Source organism: Myxine glutinosa, chromosome 5, assembly GCF_964187855.1.
Source record: "Myxine glutinosa chromosome 5, kmMyxGlut1.1, whole genome shotgun sequence".
NCBI lineage: Eukaryota > Metazoa > Chordata > Myxini > Myxiniformes > Myxinidae > Myxine > Myxine glutinosa.
This window is the reverse complement of record NC_136265.1, coordinates 20,935,568-20,960,841: the sequence shown is the minus strand read 5'-3', so window position 1 is coordinate 20,960,841 and position 25,274 is coordinate 20,935,568. Positions and strand designations below refer to the sequence as shown.

The following is a 25,274-nucleotide window of genomic DNA, read 5'->3' as shown; positions in this document are numbered from 1 at the left end:
CTTTTGTATGGAGAAAATATAAAAATTTCAGAAAAGTGTTAAAAATTTTGCATTTTGATTTTGACAAAAAAAAGAAAATGTTGTGTTCTTTGTTTCTGTAGAACAATCAAGAAGTAATTTGGGACAAATAAGGTCCATTGGCAGCTTGACAGTGAGGAAGAAGCCTTTTTTGAAGAAACAATCACGAGATCAAGTCTCACTTCCAGTAAAATACAAATACTTGTCTGGGCCTCGTCACACCAAGATTAATATGAAATTGAACAAACACAAAAAGGTTCAAGAAAAGCGAATATGTTTTCAGTGTTATGTGTGCAGAAAGGATTTTGCTTCAATGAGTAAAATCAAAATACACATGAGGATCCACACTGGAAAACGTCCTCACAAATGCTCGATATGTGATAAAGGTTTCTCTCTAAACAGCGATTTGAAATTACATATGAGGATCCATACAGCAGAGCGACCTTACAAATGCTCAATATGTGATAAAGGTTTCTCTGCAAACAGCAGTTTGAAATTACATATGAGGATCCATACAGGAGAGCGACCTTACAAATGCTCGATATGTGATAAAGGTTTCTCTCGAAACAGCAATTTGAAAAAACATATGAGGGTCCATACAGAAGAGCGACCACACAAATGCTTGATATGCGATAAAGGTTTCTCTCAAAAACGGTATTTGAAAAGACATATGAGAGTCCATACAGGAGAGCGACCTTACAAATGCTCGATATGTGATAAAGGTTTCTCTCTAAACAGCAGTTTGAAATTACATATGAGGGTCCATACAGGAGAGCGACCTAACAAATGCTCGATATGTGATAAAGGTTTCTCTGTAAACAGCAGTTTGAAATTACATATGAGGGTCCATACAGGAGAGCAACCTTACAAATGCTCGATATGTGATAAAGGTTTCTCTCGAAACAGCAATTTGAAAAAACATATGAGGGTCCATACAGGAGAGCGACCATGCAAATGCTCGATATGTGATAAAGGTTTCTCTCAAAAAGGCGATTTGAAATTACATATGAGGGTCCATACAGGAGAGCGACCTTACAAATGCTTGATATGTGATAAAGGTTTCTCTCAAAAAGGCAAATTGAAATTACATATGAGGGTCCATACAGGAGAGCGACCTTACAAATGCTCGATATGTGATAAAGGTTTCTCTTCAAACAGCAGTTTGAAATTACATATGAGGGTCCATACAGGAGAGCGACCTTACAAATGCTCGATATGTGATAAAGGTTTCTCTCAAAACAGCAAATTGAAAAGTCACATCAAGATCCACACAGCAGAAGTAAATCTGAAATACCAAGATCTGAAAAATGACGTCAAGAGGATCTCAAAATTGAAGAAACCTGAAATTGTACCAGTGACAGTCGGAGCAACAGGAAATCCGGATGTTCAAGAAAACCCCAACTGAGCACTTAAAAAGCATTCCGGGGAATATCACGACAAACATGCTACAGGTGGAGGCTGTCAAAGGTTCAGTGAGGATTCTAAAACGAGCCCTTGGAACAAAACTATGAGAATGAAGTTTCACAAACTGGTTCATGAATAATGACCCTTTACCGAAAAAGGAGGTGGAGATTTTGAGTTCTGGGAGAACTTTCTCCCACCTCCTAAAACCCGCATGTTGAGATAACAACCAACGAGAGCGTCCCTTACAAATGTTCTATTTGTGATGAGGATTTTATTTCAAAACGGAGCTTGAACTTCCAGAGTGCAACCCACCTGGAGTGCTCGCGTAAAAAAGTGCTCCGATTGTGGGAAGGGATTTGCTGATAAAAGGTTTGTTAAATTCACGTGGCATTACCTGTACGAGGTTGTACGTTCCTCCCCTCCCCCCTTGTAATCGTTCCTCAGCAGTCGGCAAGGTATTCAGTGAACCAGGAAGGAGAAAGCTATCGTGAAAGCGTACAGACCTTTGGGCACATACCTTGTGAGCACAACTCCTCAGAGTACCACCTGTATCCAGAATGTCCACAACAATGATTGCAAACTGGTGCCAAAAGACAACAAGAATCTCAAAATGCTAAGCCCATCCACGTCCACTCAACTCAAACTGCAGTTAAAGAAAATGACAGGTTAAAAAAACAATGTAAAATTTATAAATTTGATTCTCCATATTCTCATCACAGCGGATTGTTGAAAATTTGAAGCCAAAATCTCAAATGGTAACAAAACTGAATCTCTCAACATCAGCTTATATCTCTCACTGTGCTTCTTCCAGGGCCTTCCTGAGGTTGCCAATTTGTAAATATTGTCTCTGTCCTTCCCATGCATACAGCCAAGTTCCATTTGAGTTTTTTGATTGTGACCAGTGTCCAGCAAATTTGTTTTCTCTCTGAATTAGTTGTTTTTCTTGTCCCTTTTGGTTGTGCTCAGATGGAATCTTTCCATGGTGATTTGGACATCAATTTTTACTCAATCTTTGCTGTCGTCCATGTTTCATTGCCATGTGTGATATGGGGAGAACACCCTTGTTGTAAAATTGTTTATCAGAAGAAGACTCCTGCGCATGTTCTTCATGAATCTTGAATTTATGAAGGGTTTCACAATAAAGAGAGGTCCTCAAAGTGTAAATGCCCTGTCTGTGTTATTGTGAATATGTAATGGGTGCATGATCAATTTATATTGTCAGTCAGTGGAGAGTTTGGAGTTGTCCACATCCCCATGAGTAATCCTGATCAAACCGAGAGTTGTTCACCATACCAGTTGAAAGCCTTGCAGAGATAGCATTTACCATCATAGCTTGACTGCACTTCATCCCATCACTCATTGATCTTGAGCAGCTCAGTTGCACAGGTCCCAACATGGAAGGCCACACAGCTAGTTGCTCCCACATTTTTCTCAACATCAATGGTAAAGCATTGTTAATGGAGGGAATACCTTTGAACACAGAACGTAAACGTATTTTAAACAGTATCACGGTATATTGAACCAATTTCAATGGTTGCAAGAAGACAGGGCAGCATGTATGTACAATCATACTGACAATCATAAGACTTCAAACAAACAAAAACAATATACCTATTTTGGGGGGCAACCCTCTCTCCCATGCCCTACCCCACCCGATTTTTATAATGCCTCGAACAAACCTTGGTGTATCACGGGTGATGAAGGTTGTGATCAAGTTTCATCAAAATTGTGTGTAGTTTCTGAGAAAAGAACAAATACTTATTCTATGGGGCAACCTCCCATGGACCTCAGACCCCGACTTTTTAAATGCCAGGAACAATCGTTGGTACATCACGGGTGATGAACAGAACGTTATGGTCAAGTTTTATCGGAATTGTAAGTGTAGTTTCTGAGAAGAAAGTAAATTCCTATTTTGGGGGGCCAACCCCATCCCCTCCCCAGTGGCTTATCAATGAAAAATGACGCTTGGGGCGAGATGTCAAATTTCCGCCCCTCACAACTCACATGCTGAATTCAACACAAAGCCCAATGAAATAACTTTATTACAAATCAAATTAGGTGCAGTTCATTTGCAAGTTAACAGTCAAAGTTTTGTTTTCTTCCTTTGTTTTGTTTTGTTTTCAGAAAATTGTGGAAATTATTTTATAAAATGAATCTTTGATAAAAATTGGCCCAACTTATTCAATAGGATGACAGAAGTATTCCAAAAGCATTCTATATTATAATAGCCGTCGATGATTCTGTCTGTCTGTCTGTTGGGCGTCTGTCCGGGGTGTGGCTTACTCGGTTTGCAGAGTAGCTCAACCCATAGCTCCACCCATTCTGGGAGAGGCTTCGCTTCGTATTGTTGTGGATATGAGAATTGTGTTTTTTTATTGTGTAATAAATTGTAAAATATCACCCTCCTTCCTCCAGTTGTGTATAAAGGTCAAAGGGCGTCCCTTAGTTAGGTCATATACAATCGCGTTAGCCAATCATAGATTTCCTGCTTGTTGGTAGTTATTTCCTTATTCTGTGTATTAGGTTAAGGCTTTGTCTTCCATTAATTAATACTCCATTGCACCGAATTCAAATAGAGTAGATTCCCTTTCATTTCCATTCCCTTTCATTCCCATTCCCAAAGCCTCGATTGCCAACTGCATTCGCCGCCATTGCCATGTGCTCCGGCTCGGAGAAGAAAGGCGTGTCTCCACCTCGTAATAGAGGGGAGGAGTGAGTCGGCCCCGCTCAACCAACCCAGCCAAATGGGTTTGGCTTGAGAGGGCGGAGGAAGAGCGATCGGGGAGGTTCAAAGAGGTTGAAGGGCGGGGCCTATATAACCCGCAGCGGGACGCTCCCCACGCCAGATGAGTTCTGAGTCCAAGAGAGATGCGCCTGAGATAAGTCCAGAGGAGGTGAGACGAGCTTCGGGGAGAGACGCACAAAAGAGTCCACCGCAGCTTGTGAACAAACCGCAGCTTGGAGCGTCGACGGCGGTGACGACAGTTGCGGCCAAGAAGCCACGTCGCCGTGCGGAGACGATTGGGGAGAGTCGGCGGCTGCTCAACTCGAGCTGGGATCACACCCACCACCCGCATCCTTCCAGCTCTGTGGACCACTTGGACCTTCCCCTCCTTCCAGCCAATCGTTCCTGCCTTCATTTCCCCATTCGTGTGAGTTTGATTGTCGTCCGTTTTGTGTGTCTTGTCCTGGGGTATTAATTAAGACTGTAGGTAAGCTAGCGTTGCACTGTGTCTCCTTGATTCCTTCTGTCTTTATTTTATTATCCTTCCTCCTCCTTGGTTTCTTTTGGTTGTAAATAGTAGTAATAAATTATAGTCGTATTGCAAACCTTTTTTGTCTTCTTCTTCTTCACATCCGTCGTCTTTGTCTTTAACCAATTGAATACCTGTGGCACGATTTGGCCAACGTTAAGGAATCGGGTCTAGTCATTGTTAACGGTTCGGGCCGCAGCTGCCAACCTCTCGGCAAATTAACATCTTATCCGCGGTCACGAACGGGGCTGTGCACCGGCCTTTCCCGGAGGTTGCGGTGCAGCTTCAGGGACCACGTCGGTCAGTAACAAACGAGGGGACTAATCCCCCCTCAAAGGGGAACCATAGGCTGACGTTGGGTTCCGTAACAATATAAACCATTTTATTAACCATTTTAATTTATTATTAAATAAAAATATCCACCATTTTATTAACTCGCATAGCTTTGAGGCCTGTTTTGTAGGCCCGTGGTGTCTTGCTCTCTCTCCCAGTTTTATTTCAAATCAAATTCGATATATCATTTCATTTTTCACAGTCGCTAACATCGTTTTAGACTCGGTTGAAAAAAAAACGGGAAGAAAATCCGATGAAAGTTGCCGTTTATAGAACGAAATGAATTCTCAAAGGCCTGTAACTTCAAGGCCATTGAGTCTCTCTCACGCCTTTATCTCCAATCTAACTCACCATCTGATTTCATTTTTATCGATGGTTTTGGACTCGGTGTCAGCAACGCGGGAAAATGCAGAAATATATTTTTTAAAATACACCATATCACCGCCCACTGCCCAACCGCCAACAACCGCCCAATATGTATCATACACCGCCCAACATGTATCATACACCGCCCAACATGACAGACGGCAACATGTCGACATTATCGCTTTTTCTTTAAACCGAGTGAACCGAGCCGAACCGAATAAACCGAGTGAATTCACCGTTTACTTTTGATGACAGTCGTCACAAAACGACATATATTTCTTCGTTTTTATTTCATTCAACATTATTAGCCGGAAGTAAAATATGGTTCAGGAAATTACCGAGAGATATTTCTTCGTTTCTTTATTTATTAGTTATTTGCGCATACACTTTAAATAGGTTTATTTGAAATCTTTAATTTTCACAATGTAATATATTTGTCATTTGATGATGACGAGACACTTCCTCTTGACTCGTGACAATTCATGCGTTGCGTGGAAACTTCCATTTCCAAAATGAATGACACAGTCGATGAAGAACGACTCGGTGTCAGCAACGCGGGAAAATGCAGAGATATATATTTAAAAATACACCATATCACCGCCCAACAGCCAACAAGTATCATACACCGCCCAACATGACACAGACAGCAACATGTTGACATTATCGCTTTTTCTTTAAACCGAGTGAACCGAGCCGAACCGAATACACCGAGTGAATTCACCGAGCGAATTTCATCCAATTCCACCGAGTTTCATGAAACCGAGAGATATTTCTTCGTTTTTATTTTATTAGTTACCAGCAGAAGTACCCAGCGTTGCCGGGCGGGGGAGGGGGGAAGGGCACGTACACTTTAAACATGTATATACATGTGGGACATGTGTGTGTGTGTACGTGTGTGTGTGTGTGTGTGTGTGTGTGTGTGTGTGTGTGTGTGTGTGTGTGTGTGCGTGCATGTGTGCGCGTGCATATGTGTGTGTGTGTATGTGTATGTAGGCTAACCCCCGCTCTAGCAGGGAAAATGGCCTTAAAATGCATGTTGTTGTATGTGTGTGTGTGTGTGTGTGTGTGTGTGTGTGTGTGTGTGTGTGTGTGTGTGTGTGTGTGTGTGTGTGTGTGTGTGTGTGTGTGTGTGTGTGGAGATGTATATATGTGTATAATGTGCATATATGTGTATATCGCGAGATCTCGGAGACAGTGGGAGGGATTTTCGAAGCTCCACACGGTCTCCACGTTTTTCGAAGTTAAGTCTGTTCACAATTGTATTTTGTCGAAACTGTATTTATCTTTCGGTGTGTGAAGTTATTGTGTGCAACTTTGGTTGTTTCTCGGTGTTTATCTTTCATAAATTGATCGTCTGTTTGCCGTGTCGCGAGCAAGGCCTTTGCCGCGTCGCGAACGATTTGAAATCGAAGTTAAGTGATTGTTCCCATTTGTATTTTCGTTAAAACTATTTATTTATGGTGTTGTACGTATATTGTGTCCGGACGAAGATTTTTCGGTGCAAATCTTTCATACCTGTATTGAAAATCGTGTTAATTCGTGTCGTGTCTTGAGGCCTTGTACAGTGTGCACTGTACAACCTTGAGGCTTTGTTTTTCTCTCAGCGGTCCATCGTTTTGTGATCCAATAACTTTCGTTCTCTGTATTCCCAGTCTTTTCACCCATAGCCTACTTCCTTGTGTAAATCTCAACTCAAAAAAAAAACAAAAAAAAAAAACATTTCCTTCTCTGTTCTCATTCGTTTATTCATTCTTATTCGTTCGTTCGTTCTTCGACCACGTGTTTCTCCCCCATTTCCCCAGATAGTTTTCACTCATTAACCTTCAATGTTTACACTTTCCCCTCAAGTTATGTATTCCGTCATATTTTATAACACCTTTTTCTTCTTCTTCTTTAAAAGGCTGCTTTCGACTTGCTCACCAAATCAATTCATCCCAAAAAAAATATCCATCTCCTATAGTGCCTTTTTTCTACATTCCCTAAACTCTCCTGCACTCCATCCTCCATCCAGCGTCCTTAAACGTATTTTTAACTCGAAGGTCACAAGAAACTCATTTTGCAATAAATGTTCGTTTCCCATAAATCGTACACTTTCAAAAATCCAATCTCACCCCTCCCCTCCAAATCTTCCCCATAACCCCTCCCCTCCAAATCTTCCCCATCACCCCTCCCCTCCAAATCTTCCCCATCACCCATCCCTTTCAAATCTCCCCCCTTGCCCCCTCCCTCCTAAACTACCCCCTCACCCCTCCCCGCCAAGACGCCCCCTCGCCCCTCCCCTCCTAGACTCCTGCCTCACCCCTCCCCTCCAAATCTCCCCCATATCCCATCCCTTTCAAATCCCTCCCCTTGTCCCTTCCCTCCCAAACTCCCCCCTCACCCCTCCCCTTCAAATCTCCCCACCCTCATTGCTTCTCAATTTCCCCCCTCTCACTCCCCCTCCTCAAAGCGTCCTCCCCGCTTCTTCCCCCTTCAAACTCTCACCTCCATCTCCCCCAACCTTCTGCCTCGCTCTTCCCCCTCCTCAAATAACACCTCATTGTGGCTCACCCAATCACCATCAAACCTTTTGTCTGCCCCATCCTTCCCTTTCTCCGAGCTATTCTGAAATCTCTGACACATCTTCAACAGCTCTCCCTACCTCTTCCACCTCTTCCACATCTTACCCTACCCCTCCTCCCCCCTGTTCTGTATCTGATGCTCCCCCTTCCTCTTCATTAACGGTATGGACCTCAAACATCCGGGGCCTTCGTTCAAACTTAACTGATCTCTCCATACAGGTTGCTTCTGTCAAACCAGACGTGATCTGCTTAACAGAAACTTTCCTCCTTTATGATGTCTCTGATTCCATAGTATCTCTCCCGGCCTACTCCCTCCTCCGGTATGATAGACCTGAGCCTCGTCCTGGAGGCGGGGTTGCTATCTTTATAAAAAAACTCTCTTCCTCACTCGCCCTGCACTGCACTCTCTCCACCTCACCCCCAGGAATACCTCTGGCTACGGCTTCCCCTTCGCTCCCACCTCTTGTTCATATGTGTGTTGTACCGTCCACCAAACAGTGATGACTCCATCTACATCTCGCTGTCCGATGATATGGACCAACTTCTATCTACTCATCCCAACTCTCTCTTCCTCATATGTGGTGATTTCAACTGTCATCATGCCAGTTGGCTGGGTGTGGGTACCTCTCTCACCAGCCATGGCTCTTCAGCAAAGGACTTCTGCGACTCACTGGGACGTTTTTTTTTTTTTGTTTTTTTTTTTTGTATACAAGATCGAGGCTCGTGAAAGAGCGAACATTAATCACACAGAAAGACAAACCGACACATAAAACATATAACATCGGGAGCGGTAGACAAGATGGGGAGAGAGGGGGAAGGACACAAACACAACATTTGAGAGCAGGGACCGAGAGACATGGAGACATCGAGAGATCTGAGAGAGGGCGAGGGCTTTGGGGGGGGGGGCATGGGAAGGGGGCGGTGGGAGAGGTATAAAACATATGGACACTGCCAGGACTTCCAGGAAAGAAGTTGGAATTTCAAATAAGGTGGATCTGGGGTGAATTAGCCGGGGTACAAAAGATCAAGGTTTTGGATGGGGGAAGATAAGAGATGGTGGTGAACAGCTGTTTTAAAGACCTGGAGGGAGGAGTGGGATTGAAGGGAGTGAGGGAGTTTGTTCCAGAGGCGGGAGAAAAGAGGAATGAAAGAGTGAAGGTGAGCAGAGAGCCGAGATTTCGGCAGTTTAACCATCAGAGGGTTGCTGGCAGATCTTGTGCGACCTGTAGGAATATTTGGGGGACAGAGCACAGAGAGAGCTGGGGGTGCAAGGCCGGAGAGGAGTCGGTAGAAGACAGAAAGACCACCTACCTGCCTGCGGTGAGTGAGTGAAAGGCCCTCAGAGATAGCTTCATCGCGGGAGATTCCAATAATTCTGAAAGCTTTGGTTTCAACAGCGTGAAGCCGAGCTAGGTGTGAGGCAGGAGCACCGGCCCATAGGGGAGAACAGTATGACAGACTGACACAATCTGTCAATTTCCCGACCCGGATCTCAGTCAATGGAACATCTTCTCTTCTGGACTTGGTTATGACTAACTTCCCTGAAAATGTCTGCTGCTCTTCTTCTGCTCCGATCGGATCATCTGATCATGTCCTTGTTAAAGTGGACATCTCTCTGACCATCCTCAGGGAGCCTGCTCAGCGTCGACGAGTCTGGCATTTCACTCAGGCCAACTGGCACGGTCTTCAGGCAGCCATCAATCATCTGGACTGGTCTCCCATCTCTACCACCTCTGACATCAACTCATCCTGGGAATTCTTCCAAAGTAAATTGCTCTCTCTCATGCACAGATTTATCCCATCTCGTCTTCAGTTGTCATACCCTTCCTCCCGTCCATGGTACACGGAATCTTGTGGTGAGGCTGTTGCCCAGAAACAACTTGCCTTCGTCTCCTGGAAAGCAAATCCAACGGAAGGAAATCTCATTTCCTTTCACAAAGCCCGAAACAAGTGTGTGTCCACCATCAGGAGAGCCAGGAAACAATATCTCTCCGTTCTCAAGACCGAACTCTATTATCTGTCTCCCTCTTCCAAATCCTGGTGGCGTCTGGTCAAATCCGTTTCTGGTGTTTGTTCCCCCTCCATCCCCTCCCTTACCTCAAACGGCTACACAGCTGACTCCGCACGTGAAAAAGCTGAATGCCTCAACTCTGTGTTTGCCTCAATCTTGTGTCCCAAACCCATCCCTCTCTGTACCCACCATACCCAGTCGTACCCTGCTGCTCCTGGACTCCGTGTCCTTTCCTCCTGACAAGGTGGAAAAGTTTCTGTCAACCCTCGACTCTGATTCTGCAACTGGACCCGACGGCATCAGCCCACGGGTCCTAAAATCCTGCTCTGCTGCTCTATCTCACCCTCTCTCTGTTCTCTTCACCCTCTCTTTTGCTCAAGGTCAACTTCCATCTGCTTGGAAATCAGCCAACATCACCGCTTTGCACAAAAAAGGTGCAAAAACAGATCCTAGCAACTACAGACCAATCAGCCTTCTCCCAATTATCAGCAAAGTCATGGAATCCATCATTGCTTCGGATATGAAATCTTTCCTCTTCTCCAATGGCTTGATCTCTGATCATCAATTTGGTTTCAGACCAGGTCACTCTACTCTGGACATGCTGCTTCTGCTGTCTCAACAATGGATGGAGGTCCTCAATGCCAAACAGGAAATTAGAGCTGTCTCCCTCGACATATCACGTGCCTTCGACACGGTCTGGCACCCCGCTCTGCTCACCAAACTCTCCTCCTTTGGTATCCATGGAAATCTCCACGCATGGCTGGCGGACTTCCTCTCTAGTCATCGTCAACGTGTGGCCCTGAATGGGTTTCTTTCATCTCCTCTTCCTGTTCAGGCTGGAGTTCCCCAAGGCAGTGTTCTGGGCCCCGTGCTTTTTCTGGTCTTCATCAATGATCTCTCTGACTCTCTCGAAAATCCTCTCTATCTCTTTGCTGATGACTCCACTCTCTGCCGCTCCATTCCTCTTCCCTCAGATCGGCAGTCTGCTGCCTCCTCACTCTCTGAAGACCTGGACAAAATCACAGACTGGTCAAACAAGTGGAACATGTCTTTCAATCCTGACAAATCTCACACTCTTACTATGTCTCTCCGAAAAGATCGACTGGACAACCCTCCCATCTACTTTCTCAACAATCCTCTCCAAGAAGTTCTGTCGCTCAAGATTTTGGGTCTCACTATCTGCCATGATCTTTCTTGGGAAAACCACATTTCCAAGCTGGCCTCCAAAGCCAGTCGCCGACTGGGCATCCTCCGTCGTGCGAAGTCCTTCCTTGGCACACCTGAGCTCCTCACCACATACAAGGCTTTCATCCGCAGCTCAATGGAATACTGTTCTCCCCTATGGGCCGGTGCTCCTGCCTCACACCTAGCTCGGCTTCACGCTGTTGAAACCAAAGCTTTCAGAATTATTGGAATCTCCCGCGATGAAGCTATCTCTGAGGGCCTTTCACTCACTCACCGCAGGCAGGTAGGTGGTCTTTCTGTCTTCTACCGACTCCTCTCCGGCCTTGCACCCACAGCTCTCTCTGTGCTCTGTCCCCCAAATATTCCTACAGGTCGCACAACATCTGCCAGCAACCCTCTGATGGTTAAACTGCCGAAATCTCGGCTCTCTGCTCACCTTCACTCTTTCATTCCTCTTTTCTCCCGCCTCTGGAACAAACTCCCTCACTCCCTTCAATCCCACTCCTCCCTCCAGGTCTTTAAAACAGCTGTTCACCACCATCTCTTATCTTCCCCCATCCAAAACCTTGATCTTTTCTACCCCCGCTAATTCACCCCAGATCCACCTTGTTTGAAATTCCAACTTCTTTCCTGGAAGTCCTGGCAGTGTCCATATGTTTTATACCTCTCCCACCGCCCCCTTCCCATGCCCCCCCCCCCCCCCAAAGCCCTCGCCCTCTCTCAGATCTGTCGATGTCTCCATGTCTCTCGGTCCCTGCTCTCAAATGTTGTGTTTGTGTCCTTCACCCTCTCTCCCCATCTTGTCTACCGCTCCCGATGTTATATGTTTTATGTGTCGGTTTGTCTTTCTGTGTGATTAATGTTCGCTCTTTCACGAGCCTCGATCTTGTATACAAAAAAAAATAAAAATATGTGTATACATATTTGCATATGTGTATATGTGTCTGTACGTGTGTGTGTGTGTGTGCATGTGTGTCGATGTGTGTGTGTGTGTGTGTGTGTGTGTGTGTGTGTGTGTGTGTGTGTGTGTGTGTGTGTGTGTGTGTGTGTGTGTGTGTGTGTGTGTGTGTGTGTGTGTGTGTGTAAACATGGGCCGGTGTGTGTGTAAAGTGTGAGGAGGTATTGGAGAGGAAAATGCAGAGATATATTTTTTCAAATCGCACCATGATGATAAACGAAAATACACCGCCTAAAATAACAGTCGACATATATTTAAAATTCGTCACACACATCCATGCCCGTGGGATTCCCACATGGATGTGTGTGACATTTCGACATATTGAGTTAGATGCTGCGCCTGCACATTCAGTTATATAAAATGGTTACTGGCAATTGATCACATCCACAAATGATGTAATCCACACAATTTATGTACTTTACATAACGTTAATAGGAATACATGCCCGTGTGGATGGGAATGACATATAATTCACCGAAAACGTTGAAGCAACCGCATAATATTACGGTGATGTTTAACTCTGAGTGAGAATAGTTCTAAATTTTAAAAACTTTCTTCTGATATTTGTGATTTATTTCAAACAAACTGTATTTCCCATCCACACGGGCATGTATTCCGATTAACGTTATGTAAAGTACATAAATTGTGTGGATTACATCATTTGTGGATGTGATCAATTGCCAGTAACCATTTTATATAACTGAATGTGCAGGCGCAGCATCTAACTCAATATGTCGAAATGTCACACACATCCATGCCCGTGGGATTCCCACGGGTGACCCCGCTAGTCTTACTATAATTCACCAAATGTCTGTCTGTTCGAAGGTACCGCAAAAACGAAGAAGGTACCGCAAAATCGGCTCCTCGAAGGAGCCGATCGCAACGATATTTTGGGTGGATATTCCCAGGACCACTTGGAGTAAAATAGGCTATTGAAGGAGCTGTGCTCCCACGTCGATCGGAAGAATGGACGCGACAAAAAGCTGGAATTCATCCGAGTTGCTTTAATCAAACCAAACACTCAGGCACTCTGAAAAGCCCGTTTATCGGGCAGCAATATATATACATATTATCCCGGAGCGTTTGCCCAGGAAAGGCGAGAGGGGGCGTGGCCCAGCGTCCTGGCTGTGGCCTGGCAAGTTGAGGGCGAGCCTGCCCGGGCGTCCTGGACGAGCCCGGCATGGTGATCGCTCCGCGTCCTTGATAGGTGCAAGGCGATTGTGAAAACCCAGCGGTAGCCGCTACACTATGTTGTTTTTCCTATTTTTCCCAATTTTCCAGTTTTTCCAAACACGATGGAATAATATTTACCAATATGAACAGTGATGTGGTTTTTGTTGAAATGATACGTACCAGGAGAGAGTAGATCGACTCCTGACAAACTCTTCCTATATAAACGTGCGGCTCTGAAGTAACATGGCAGCGTGTGCAAAGCGACTGAGAAACAGGTGTAGCGGCCGCTTCCGTGTTACAGATTCGGCACGCACTCTTCACACATAAACGTGCGATTGAGAAAAACATGTACGGCCGCTTCCGTTTTGCAGAATTCAATCTTTTTTCAAAATGGGTGCCATGTACTGTTTAGATCTTGATGATTTGCATGTGATATGATTCAACGGATGTTTATATGAATCGTTTAAAATAAAAAAAGCTTTCAATTTCTGATATTTTGCCTTTTCATTTGGGTTTCCCAATTGAAGCCCCACCCATAGGGCGGGTAGCCTACCGTTGCATCGACCACCTTAGACCCCAATTTTTTAATGCCAGGAACAAACTTTGGTATAAGACGGGTGATTAAGGTTGTGGTGAAGTTTCATCAGAGTTGCGTGTGTCGTTTCTGAGAAGAAAGCAAATACCGATTTTAGGGACGGACGGACTGATTGACTGATGGACTAACAGACTGACTGACTGATTGACGAACGGTCTGACTGACTGATGGACGAACGGACTGACTGACGGACTGTCAATAAATTCTGACTGTCTGACTGATGGACTGATGGACAATGCTCCATCGCATAAGCTCCCCTGAACTTCGTTCCAGGTGAGCTAAATAGAGAACAAAAACGTCTGCAGAAGCAACCTCATCATGCCAACCCGCAAAGATGGAGGCAGAGAGAACGAGAGCTCCGCGATGATGATAATATCGATCACAAGAGAATCCGGACACTGGGGGGGAGAGAGCACTTTTACAAGTTCGACTTGTCAAGATTTTGCTAAGATGACGATCAGCAGCAAGACCCTGAGGTCATGTGGCTTCTCCCCTCCATGAAGCGCCATGTCGCATCAGCCCGCCACCCCTCGACCTTCTCAAGGGGAATTCTACCATTTTTGCTTACGTAATAAATAGATGATATCGTGTTTTATCCAACAGGATTTCAAAAAAAAATAAAGAAAATTAATTTTCAACCTTTAAAAATCGTGCGAATAAATTCTGCTTTTTTGTTGGAAGCCTTTTCTCACCTGAACAAATGAGCCGAGAACACGAATGAGGCGTGAACGGCGAACAAGAATGAACACGAACGCCTCGTCCGCTTCGTTTCCCAGCATGCCACGCGTTCCTTTGCAAGCCTCCTCTCTCCGGGATATCATTGGCCGCATCCATTGGCCGCATCCATTGGTCAGCAAACTAAGGACGCTGCCATGTTACTTTGGTCAGCAAAAACCATTTGCACAGTTTAACTCCTCCCTTCGCTTGCGCTTTCATGCGTCGCGGCAAAATGGTACGAAGTATCCATAATGATAAATGCAAAATAACAAATTTTCCGCCCCCCAAAAGTGCCGCTCGGGGCGACGGCCCCTTGCACCCCTCCTCCCCCCCCCCCGCCCCATAGGGCCCGATTTTTTTTCTATTCCATGAACAAACTTTGGTGCATCATGTGAGATGGAGGTTGTGGGCAAGTTTGTTCATCGGAATTTCGTGTGTAGTTTCGTAGAAGAAAGTAAATACCTGTTTTGGGTTGGGGGAATCCTCACCCCCCCCCCCCTTGCGGTCATTCACTCACTTACTGACACACTCACACTCACTGACTCACTCGCAATCACTCACTTACTGACTCACTCTCACTCACTTGCCAACTCACACTCACTCACTCAATTACTTACTGACGCACTCACACTCACTTACTGACTCACTCGAATCACTAACTTACTGACTCACTCACACTCACTTACCGACGCACACTCACTCACTTACTGACTCACTCACACACGCTCAATTACTTACTGACTCACTCGCACTCACTCACTTACCGACTCACACTCACTCACTCAATTACTTACTGACTCACTCACTTACCGACTCACTCACTTACTCATTTCAAATCTTTACCCAATTCGATCCTTTAACCGATTTAAACGTTCACAGGATTCGAACTTTTACCCTCTTCGAACCTTTACCCTCTATGAACCTTTACCCTCTTCGAACCTTTACCCTCTATGAACCTTTACCCTCTTCGAACCTTTACCCTCTACGAACCTTTACCCTCTTCGAACCTTTACCCTCTCCAAACCTTTACCCTCTTCGAACCTTCACCCTCTTCGAACCTTTACCCTCTTCGAACCTTTACCCTCTATGAACCTTTACCCTCTTCGAACCTTTACCCTCTTCGAACCTTTACCCTCTTCGAACCTTTACCCTCTTCGAACCTTTACCCTCTACGAACCTTTACCCTCTTCGAACCTTTACCCTCTTCGAACCTTTGCCCTCTTCGAACCTTTGCCCTCTTCGAACCTTTACCCTCTACGAACTTTTACCCTCTTCGAACCTTTACCCTCTTCGAACCTTTACCCTCTACGAACCTTTACCCTCTTCGAACCTTTCCCCTCGACGAACCTTTACCCACTCGAACCTTTACCCTCTTCGAACTTTTACCCTCTTCGAACCTTTACTCTCTTCGAACCTTTACCCTCTTCGAACCTTGACCCTCTTCGAACCTTTACCCTCTTCGAACCTTTACCCTCTACGAACCTTTACCCTCTACGAACCTTTACCCTCTACGAACCTTTATCCTCTACGAACCTTTACCCTCTTCGAACCTTTACCCTCTTCGAACCTTTACCCTCTTCGAACCTTTACCCTCTTCGAACCTTTACCCTCTTCGAACCTTTACCCTCTACGAACCTTTACCCTCTACGAACCTTTACCCTCTACGAACCTTTATCCTCTTCGAACCTTTACCCTCTACGAACCTTTACCCTCGACCAACCTTTACCCTCTTCGAACCTTTACCCTCTACGAACTTTTACCCTCTACGAACCTTTATCCTCTACAAACCTTTATCCTCTTTGAACCTTTACCCTCTACGAACCTTTACCCTCTTCAGTAATGTGTTCTATGAACTCTCTATTGTTGATGAGATCAGGAAATTTAAGCTGAGAATTATTTTCATTCGTCTTCGGCGACATTAATTTAACCCTGTGGCGGGCACAAGGGGCAATAACTCTGCGCACCAGTGGGTGGCGCGAGCGTCCAGGCGGGGAACGAGAGCACATGCCCAGCCTTTCGACCGATCGGCCACGCCCGGGGACTCGGCGTGGCCTCGGCACATATATGCGGGCTCTCAGCTCGAGCTCAGCGCTGAAGTACGAGCTTTGAATAAAGACTCTTTGTACCTACGCGTTGTGGCCTTCTTCTCTGGCAATCGAGTTGTGTGTGTGCAGCACCACACTATGCTAATGACCCCGCTTGGGTTCAGCCGTTGCTGACCCCCGAACGCGCCATGGCTACCAACGCCGTAACAATCAAACTCCCGGAGTTTTGGGAGGCGCAAGCCGACGTCTGGTTTGTGCAGGCTGAAGCTCAATTTCAGCTCCGAGGCATAACGGCGGATGAGACCCGGTACTACCACGTGGTCGCCGCCCTCGGGCCCGGCACTGCCGCCCGAGTCGTGCCCATCCTTCGGCGCCAGCCGGGCGACAACAAGTACGAGGCGCTTAAACGTCTCCTCATCGCCACGTTCGGGCTCACGGAGATCGAACGGGCCGACCGCCTCCTGGACCTTCCCGAACTCGGCGACACCCGACCATCCGTGCGGATGGATTGTATGCTGTCGCTGCTTGGAGACCAGCCCCCGGATTTCTTATTCCGGGCGCTTTTCCTACGCCAGCTACCTCTACAGGTACGCCTCGCACTGGCCGGTTCCAAAATAAAGGAACCCCGAGCCCTGGCCGTAGAGGCCGACAAGTTTTTCGCGGCCTGCGACACGCGGTCGGGTTACGGTGCTGCCGTCGTGGATCCCGGGGCAGATGCTACAGTGCCCCCGGCTTCCCTCGTGGCCTCTGCTGCGCCCCGCCCACCACCGCTGCCGCCACCACCATGGCCACCGCGGCCGCCGCCGCCGCAAACCTGGTGCTACAACCACGCCAGGTTCGGCCGCAAGGCTAAAACGTGTCGCCCGCCGTGCTCTTTTGACAGGTCGGGAAACGACCGGGCCAGCGCTCATTAGCGGCCCTGAGCGTCGGCCATTCCGGCAGCCTCCTTTTCATCATGGACACCTTGTCCGGGCGCCGTTTTCTTTGCGACACAGGAGCACAGGTAAGCGTCCTCCCCGCCTCCACGTCCGACAAGCAAACCGTGGGCCGGGGCCCCGCTTTGCTTGCCGCCAACGGTACACCCATCCGCACATTCGGGAAGCGTTGCCTCTCACTGCGGTTCAGAGGGCAGCGCTTTCAATGGTCGTTCGTGACCGCTAGCGTGCCAATGGCACTGCTCGGTGCGGACTTCCTATGTGCGAATGGGCTGCTGGTCGACGTGAAGCGCAAACTTAGCTCTTTCACGAGCCTCGATTCAGTATACAAAAAAAACAAAAAAAACAACAAAAAAAAAAAACGGCTGGTCCAGGCCGAAACCTTCAGCTCGCTCGCTTGTTCGCTGAGCGGCTCGTTGAGCGGCTCACTGAGCGGCTCACCGAGCGGCTTGCCAAGTGGCTTGCTGGAAGGTTCCGTCCCGGCGAGTTTAGTTTGCACGCTTCCGGCAGCGGACGACTTTACCCGCCTCCTCGCCAGTTTCCCGGCCCTCACGCGGCCCACCTTCTCAGCGGTGGCCGTTAAACACGGGGTGGAGCACCATATACCCATGGTCGGGCCGCCGGTCTATGCCCGGGCACGCCGACTCGTGCTCACGAAGCTCGCCGTGGCGAAAGCGGAGTTCGCCACGCTGGAGCGGCTGGGGATCGTACGGCGCTCCAACAGCGCTTGGGCTTCTCCTCTGCACATTGTGCCAAAGCCCGGCGGAGGATGGCGGCCGTGCGGGGACTACCGCCGGCTCAATGATGCCACCACCCCCGATCGCTACCCGGTCCCGCATATCCAGGACTCTTCTGCCCGTTTGGCAAACACGACCGTGTTTTCCAAGGTGGACCTCATCCGGGGCTACCACCAGGTCCCCGTCCAACCGGACGATGTCCCGAAGACGGCCATCATCACCCCTTTCGGCCTCTTCGCGTTCCTGAGAATGCCCTTCGGGTTGAAGAATGCGGCCCAGGCGTTCCAACAGCTTATGGACAGCGTCTTGCGCGACTTACCTTTCCTTTTTGTCTACCTGGACGACATCCTAGTCGCGAGCGCGTCCCGGGAGGAGCACCTGCTCCACCTCCGCACGCTTTTCGAACGCCTGGGCCAGCATGGCCTAATCATCAACCACGCCAAGTGCCGTTTCGGCGTCGCCACCATCGACTTCTTGGGGCACCGCATCACCAGGCACGGGGCCGTCCCTTTACCGGCCAAGGTGGAGGCGGTCAGGGATTTCCCACGGCCCCGCACGATCAAGGGGATCCAGGAGTTCCTGGGCATGGTAAATTTTTACCACCGCTTCGTGCCCCACGTCGCCCAGCTCCTCCGCCCCTTGCACGAGGCGCTCCGGGGCAAGCCGAGCAAAGGTGACATCGCTTGGTCGGAGCCGATGGCCGTGGCGTTTGCGGGCGCAAAGCTGGCCCTGGCCGACGCCACCATGCTGGCGCACCCGGTGCCCGATGCACCGATCGCCCTCACCACCGACGCGTCGGACTACGCGGTGGGCGCGGTGCACGAGCAGTGGGTGCGTGGTGCTTGGCAACCGCTGGCGTTTTTTAGCCGGCAGCTTCGCCCGCACGAATGCCGCTATAGCAGCTTTGACCGCGAGCTGCTCGGGCTCCACCTGGCGGTCCGACACTTCCGCCATCTGCTGGAGGGCCGCCCGTTCACGGCTTTCGTCGACCACAAGCCCCTTGTGTTCGCGATGGCCAAGGTCGCCGAGCCATGGTCGGCACGGCAGCAGCGTCACCTCTCTGCCGTGTCCGAGTACACGACGGACATCCGTCACGTGGCGGGTAAAGACAACCCGGTGGCAGATTGCCTTTCCCGTTCCGTCGTGCACGCGGTCCACCTCGGGGTCGAATATGCCCGGATGGCGGAGGACCAGACCGCCGACCCCGGCGTCCAGGCCTTGCGGACCACCGTCACGGGCCTCCTTGTCACCGAGGTGCCGTTCGGCGCCGCGGGCGCAGCCCTCCTATGCGACGTCTCCCTCGGCCGGCCTCGCCCCATCGTGCCTGCTGGCTGGCGGCGCCCAGTTTTCGACACCATCCACGGCCTGTCCCACCCGGGCACGAAGGCATCCCAGAAGCTCGTCGCGGCAAAGTTCGTCTGGCATTGCCTCCGGAAGGACGTCCGCTACTGGGCCAGGACGTGCCTCGCGTGCCAGCGCGCAAAGGTCCACCGCCACACCCAGGCCCCGTTGGCCCCGTTTGCGGTGCCCGAGCGCCGGTTCGACCACGTGCACGTCGACTTGGTGGGACCTCTGCCCCCCTCGCGGGGGTTCACCCACCTCCTCACCATGGTGGACCGCACCACACGGTGGCCGGAGGCCGTCCCATTGGTGGCGACGTCTGCGGCTGATGTGGCGCAAGCCTTCATCGCCACTTGGGTTGCCCCGTTCGGTGCCCCCTCGGACATCTCGTCCGACCGCGGCACCCAGTTCACCTCGGAGCTCTGGGCCGCGGTGGCGCAAGGGCTCGGGGTGAAACTACACCGCACCACGGCCTACCACCCCCAGGCCAATGGCCTGTGCGAGCGCTTTCATCGCTCAATGAAGGCCGCGCTCCGGGCCAGCCTCCGCGAAGGCAGCTGGGTCGACAGACTCCCCTGGGTCCTGCTGGGCCTCAGGACGGCGCCCAAGGACGACCTGCGCGCGTCCTCGGCGGAGCTGGTTTTCAGGCAACCACTGCGGGTACCGGGTGAATTTATCCCCGACTCCACGGCTCCTTGGTCCGCGGCGCAACAGTGCTCCGCCCTTCAGGAGACCACCTGGAGGTTCGCCCCGGTGCCGACGGCACACCACGGTTGCCCGCCTTCCCATGTCGCCCATGTCGAGCTTCGCACGGCAAAGTACGTCTTCATCCGGCACGACGCCCACCGGGCACCGCTATGGCCCCCGTACGACGGGCCCTTCCGCGTGCTGGAGACCGGTGACAAATTTTTCACCATCGACATCGGCGGTGCCCCGGATCGCATCTCCGTGGACCGCCTCAAGCCGGCCCACCTCGATCCGGACCACCCCCCGCAAGCAGCTCTGCCTCCGCGTCGAGGCCGCCCCCCGGCGGTCGGACCCCCGGCACCCCCTAGCCCCGCCACCCCCCAGCCCTGCACCCATCGCCAGGGGGCGTTTCGGCCGGGTCATCCGGCTTCTCCGCAAACTCACCCTTCAGGTGCGCGGGAATTCTGGGGGGGCGCGTGTGGCGGGCACAAGGGGCAATAATTCCGCGGACCAGTGGGTGGCGCGAGCGTCCAGGCGTGGCCTCGGCACATATATGCGGGCTCTAAGCTCGAGCACGTTCAGTGCTGAAGTACGAGCTTTGAATAAAGACTCTTTGTACCTACGCGTTGTGGCCTCCCTCTATGGCAATCAAGTTGTGTGTGTGCAGCACCACACTACTACTCCATATTTGGTTCGTAGCAAGTCCTCCACATGATATTAATAACTTGAGTTAACGAAACTTGTTTTTCTTTGAGAACTTTTGCCCGTGTTGATCAGATTTTAATTTTTTATTTTTTTTATTTTTTATTTTTTATTTTTGTATAAAAGATCGAGGCTCGTGAAAGAGCGAACATTTATCACACAGAAAGACAAACCGACAAACCGACACATAACCGACAAACCGACACATAGAACAAATAACATCGGGAGCGGTAGACAAGATGGGGAGAGAGGGGGAAGGACACAAAGACAACACAACACAACACAACACAACATGTTAGAGCAGGAACCGAGAGACCTGGAGACATCGAGAGATCTGTGGGAGGGAGAGGGCTTTGGGGGGGAGGCATGGGAAAGGGGGTGGGAGAGGCATAAAACATATGGACACTGCCAGGACTACCAGGAAAGAAGTTGGAATTACAAACAAGGTGGATCTGGGGTGAATTAGTGGGGGTAGAAAAGATCAAGGTTTTGGATGGGGGAAGATAAGAGATGGTGGTGAACAGCTGTTTTAAAGACCTGGAGGGAGGAGTGGGATTGAAGGGAGTGTGGGAGTTTGTTCCAGAGGCGGGAGAAAAGAGGAATGAAGGAGTGAAGGTGAGCAGAGAGCCGAGATTTCGGCAGTTTAACCATCAGAGGCTTGCTGGCAGATCTTGTGCGACCTGTAGGAATATTTGGGGGACAGAGCACAGAGAGAGCTGGGGGAGCAAGGCCGGAGAGGAGTCGGTAGAAGACGGAAAGACCACCAACCTGCCTGCGGTGAGTGAGTGAGAGGCCCTTGGAGTTAGCTTCATCACGGGAGATTCCAATGATTCTGAATGCTTTGCTTTCAACAGCGTGAAGACGAGATAGGTGTGAGGCAGGAGCACCAGCCCTGAGGGGAGAGCAGTATTCCATTGAGCTGCGGATGAAAGCCTTGTACGTGGTGAGGAGCTCAGGTGTGCCAAGGAAGGACTTCGCACGACGGAGGATGCCCAGTCGGCGACTGGCTTTGCAGGCCAGCTTGGAAATGTGGTTTTCCCAAGAAAGATCATGGCAGATAGTGAGATGATAGTGAGATTTGATGACTTGTTCTTGAGGTCATCCATTTTATGATCAAGGATTGTCATTGGTCCGTGCAGCATCCACTCAGAAGCCCAAGATTGGACCACCACCACCATCTTGGTGAGTAAAGTCGTGCATCTTCCTAATTAATTATTACAGTAAAATATTTCTTTCATCGTTTTGATGATGAGGAAATAATCCATCAATAGGATCAATAATAATTGAACACCTTTCCCAAAGGAGAGCAATCAACCTTGTTAAGATGGATCAGAGAAACTGGGATGATGTGAGTTTTGAGCCAGGGGACCCGACACATCACGTCCTGTTTTGTTTGTGAGATATCACGTGTCAGTAACTTTGACGTCATCTCCTCCACAACGGTGGTATTCTCCATGATGCAACCTCTTCCCTCCAGGGCACCAGTTTGATAGGTTGTCCTCAGATCCTCTCTTCCTCCGTTATTTTGTGAGCATGACGTGGGTACCTGTTTTGCATCACCACTCGGTGCATGGACGTGTCGCTGGTGCAGTGCCCCCCTGTAGATTAGAGCAGAAACTCGTGATTTATTCAGGGAGCAGGAGATAAGTCACTTACTCTTCACAAAATATACCAAGGGATCTTTAACGTCCACCAAGTAATGCGAACATATTGGACATCTGGCTTTACATCCAACCGATGGACAGTGCATACGTTCATTTCCTCGCCGTGTCTGGGAACGCAAAGGTGACAATTCTTAGCTGAGCCTAGATTCAAACCCAGGTGAGACGGCTCAGGTGTGAGTGGGCGTACCTCCAGGACATCCTGTACCCGTCCTGGATCCTTGATAATCAAACTCAGAGGAGACATTCCAGCAGCACACACGGTGGGAAGACTTCCGAGTCGTCATGTCAGTTGTCAACTTGTCACAGTAACATTTCAAAATGTCAAATTCCATTTATGGTTCATCTTCAGGCATCAAACAAATATGTTGTGACATTGAGAAAGTGACGTCATGGTTAAAGGCTATGATTGGCTGTGGGGCAGGGGCACTGATCTCTTCACCTGGATTGGTCGCGTCCACAGCGATTGTATACCGAGGAGTGAAGTCACCGGAAGTTCACTTTCCGCCATCTTGTCTCCCCCAAAACATCACCGCAGCGAAGTCCGAAAACAGCAGACTGGCAGTAAGAAATCTCCAAATGCAAGCAACAAACTTTGCATGTAACTCATACAAAGATTTATTATTTGGTTTAATGAACTTGTGGAAATCACAGACCTCCTGCGACCGTGAGAGAATGTCGCTTTGCGTGGTTTAATCACCTTTTACGTCTGTGCGCTGACAGGGATTACAGATTTACAGACCGCACCGGTAAGCTTACTAACTCAAGTCATGAACTATATGATAGTAACTTGTTCAACCATTGTCATGCTATTCCTGCATGCCGAAATTATTGAAAACTAATTGATCTTTTCGGGCAAAAACAATCTCTTTTTCATTTTACGGGGTAAAAAAAAGTCATCTGGTCCACGTTTACGGGGGCACTCTGCAAGAACATTTGCTGCACTTACTGCACAATCATTTACTGCACTTCAGGCAAAAGCAATGGACAATCAAGCCAAGGGAAAGGAGACAATATGCACAGTTATGTTTGATGAAATGGCTATACGGAAGCACATTGAATATTCAAATGGGAAGTTCAAAGGTTAGGCCGAGAAAAATATATTTCCGGGTTCTGGTCAGCGCGCGCATCGAATTTGACCCTGCGGGTCAACAATTCTTTTTTTCAAATTTTGTATCGACGTTCGCGCACGGTTCTCCCCTACAAAACTGCGTTTAGTTTGTCCAAATCCAACCAGCCGTTCTAAAGATATGAGTCGTTTTGTGTGCCGTGACGTCATGAATCCAATGGGGAAGTTGCATGTGCCGTCATCGTCTTAATCACGTGACCGCTTGGGTGGCAAAACATTGCTTCTGCCACCATACGTAATGGCGGCAATTTGAAACTCGTCTCACATATAAATTTCCCCCTACACGATGGTAAAGAGTTGTTGTGCTGTCGGATGTACAGCCCGATTTCATCCGGACGGCACAACGCTAAAACGGTTTCATAGCTGCCTTGACTGCAGCTCTCAGGTGAGAATATGGCTCCTGAGGTTGTTACCTTCGCTCGCGAAGCGAAAAGCAGGATTAGGCATTTGGTTACGTACATGTGGAGTGTGTGTGGCGTACTTGTGGAGTGTGTGTGGCGTACTTGTAGAGTGTGTGTGGCGTACTTGTGGAGTGTGTGTGGCGTACTTGTGGAGTGTGTGTGGCGTACTTGTGGAGTGTGTGTGGCGTACTTGTGGAGTGTGTGTGGCGTACTTGTGGAGTGTGTGTGGCGTACTTGTGGAGTGTGTGTGGCGTACTTGTGGAGTGTGTGTGGCGTACTTGTGGAGTGTGTGTGGCGTACTTGTGGAGTGTGTGTGTCGTACGTGTGGAGTGTGTGGGGCGTACGTGTGGAGTGTGTGTGGACCGTGGAGTGTGTGTGGAGTGTGTGTGGCATACGTGTGGAGTGTGTGTGGACCGTGGAGTGTATGTGGCGTACTTGTGGAGTGGGTGTGGCGTACTTGTGGAGTGTGTGTGGCGTACTTGTGGAGTGTGTGTGGCGTACGTGTGGAGTATGTGTGGACCGTGGAGTGTGTGTGGCGTACTTGTGGAGTGGGTGTGGACTGTGGAGTGTGGGTGGCGTACTTGTGGAGTGTGTGTGGCGTACGTGTGGAGTGTGTGTGGATCGTGGAGTGTGTGTGGCGTACTTGTGGGTCCACACGGGTCCACAGGCAGATGACACAGCCTCAGTTTCTCGCAATACCGCGAAAACGCTTCAACAGGCAAGCTACGGGCGTAAACTGATAGGTCCGTCTGATCAAACGACAGCTTTCCCGTCATGTTGTTTATGCCACCAAAGATGGCGGCCGGAACCGGTTGCCATGGACGACGCTCACGCGATGCAAGGCCTCTATCGGCTGGATATTGTAATTTATTGAAACGAAGACGTTCTTTGTCGGGTTCGTGTGAAGCAACCAGAAGGCCTAGAGAGCTGCGGGTGGTCTCGTTAGTTAGGCCTGGATCCTATCTCGTTTGTCATGAAGTGGTAAGTGTCTGTAATAATCTGGTGGACTGGGAGAAGAGATCGTGGGAGATCATCGGCCTGTTAGACCACTTGCGCATGCG

At 49.1% G+C, this 25,274-nt stretch overlaps 1 protein-coding gene across 5 annotated transcripts in view; it reads left to right on the top strand.

Annotated features, from left to right (window-relative positions):
* Nucleotides 1-25,274, top strand: part of LOC144892216 (uncharacterized) — a 256,345-nt gene that overhangs the window by 158,901 nt on the left and 72,170 nt on the right. For 4 of the 5 annotated variants that reach the window (XM_078777672.1, XM_078777673.1, XM_078777675.1 and 1 more), the window contains one exon: nt 102-2,586. In XM_078777672.1, the coding sequence (XP_078633798.1) occupies nt 102-1,423 (1,322 nt within the window). In that variant the 3' untranslated portion in view covers nt 1,424-2,586. Of the gene's footprint in view, nt 1-101; nt 2,587-25,274 lie in introns of those variants that run through there. The other variant, XR_013623425.1, reaches the window with a different exon arrangement.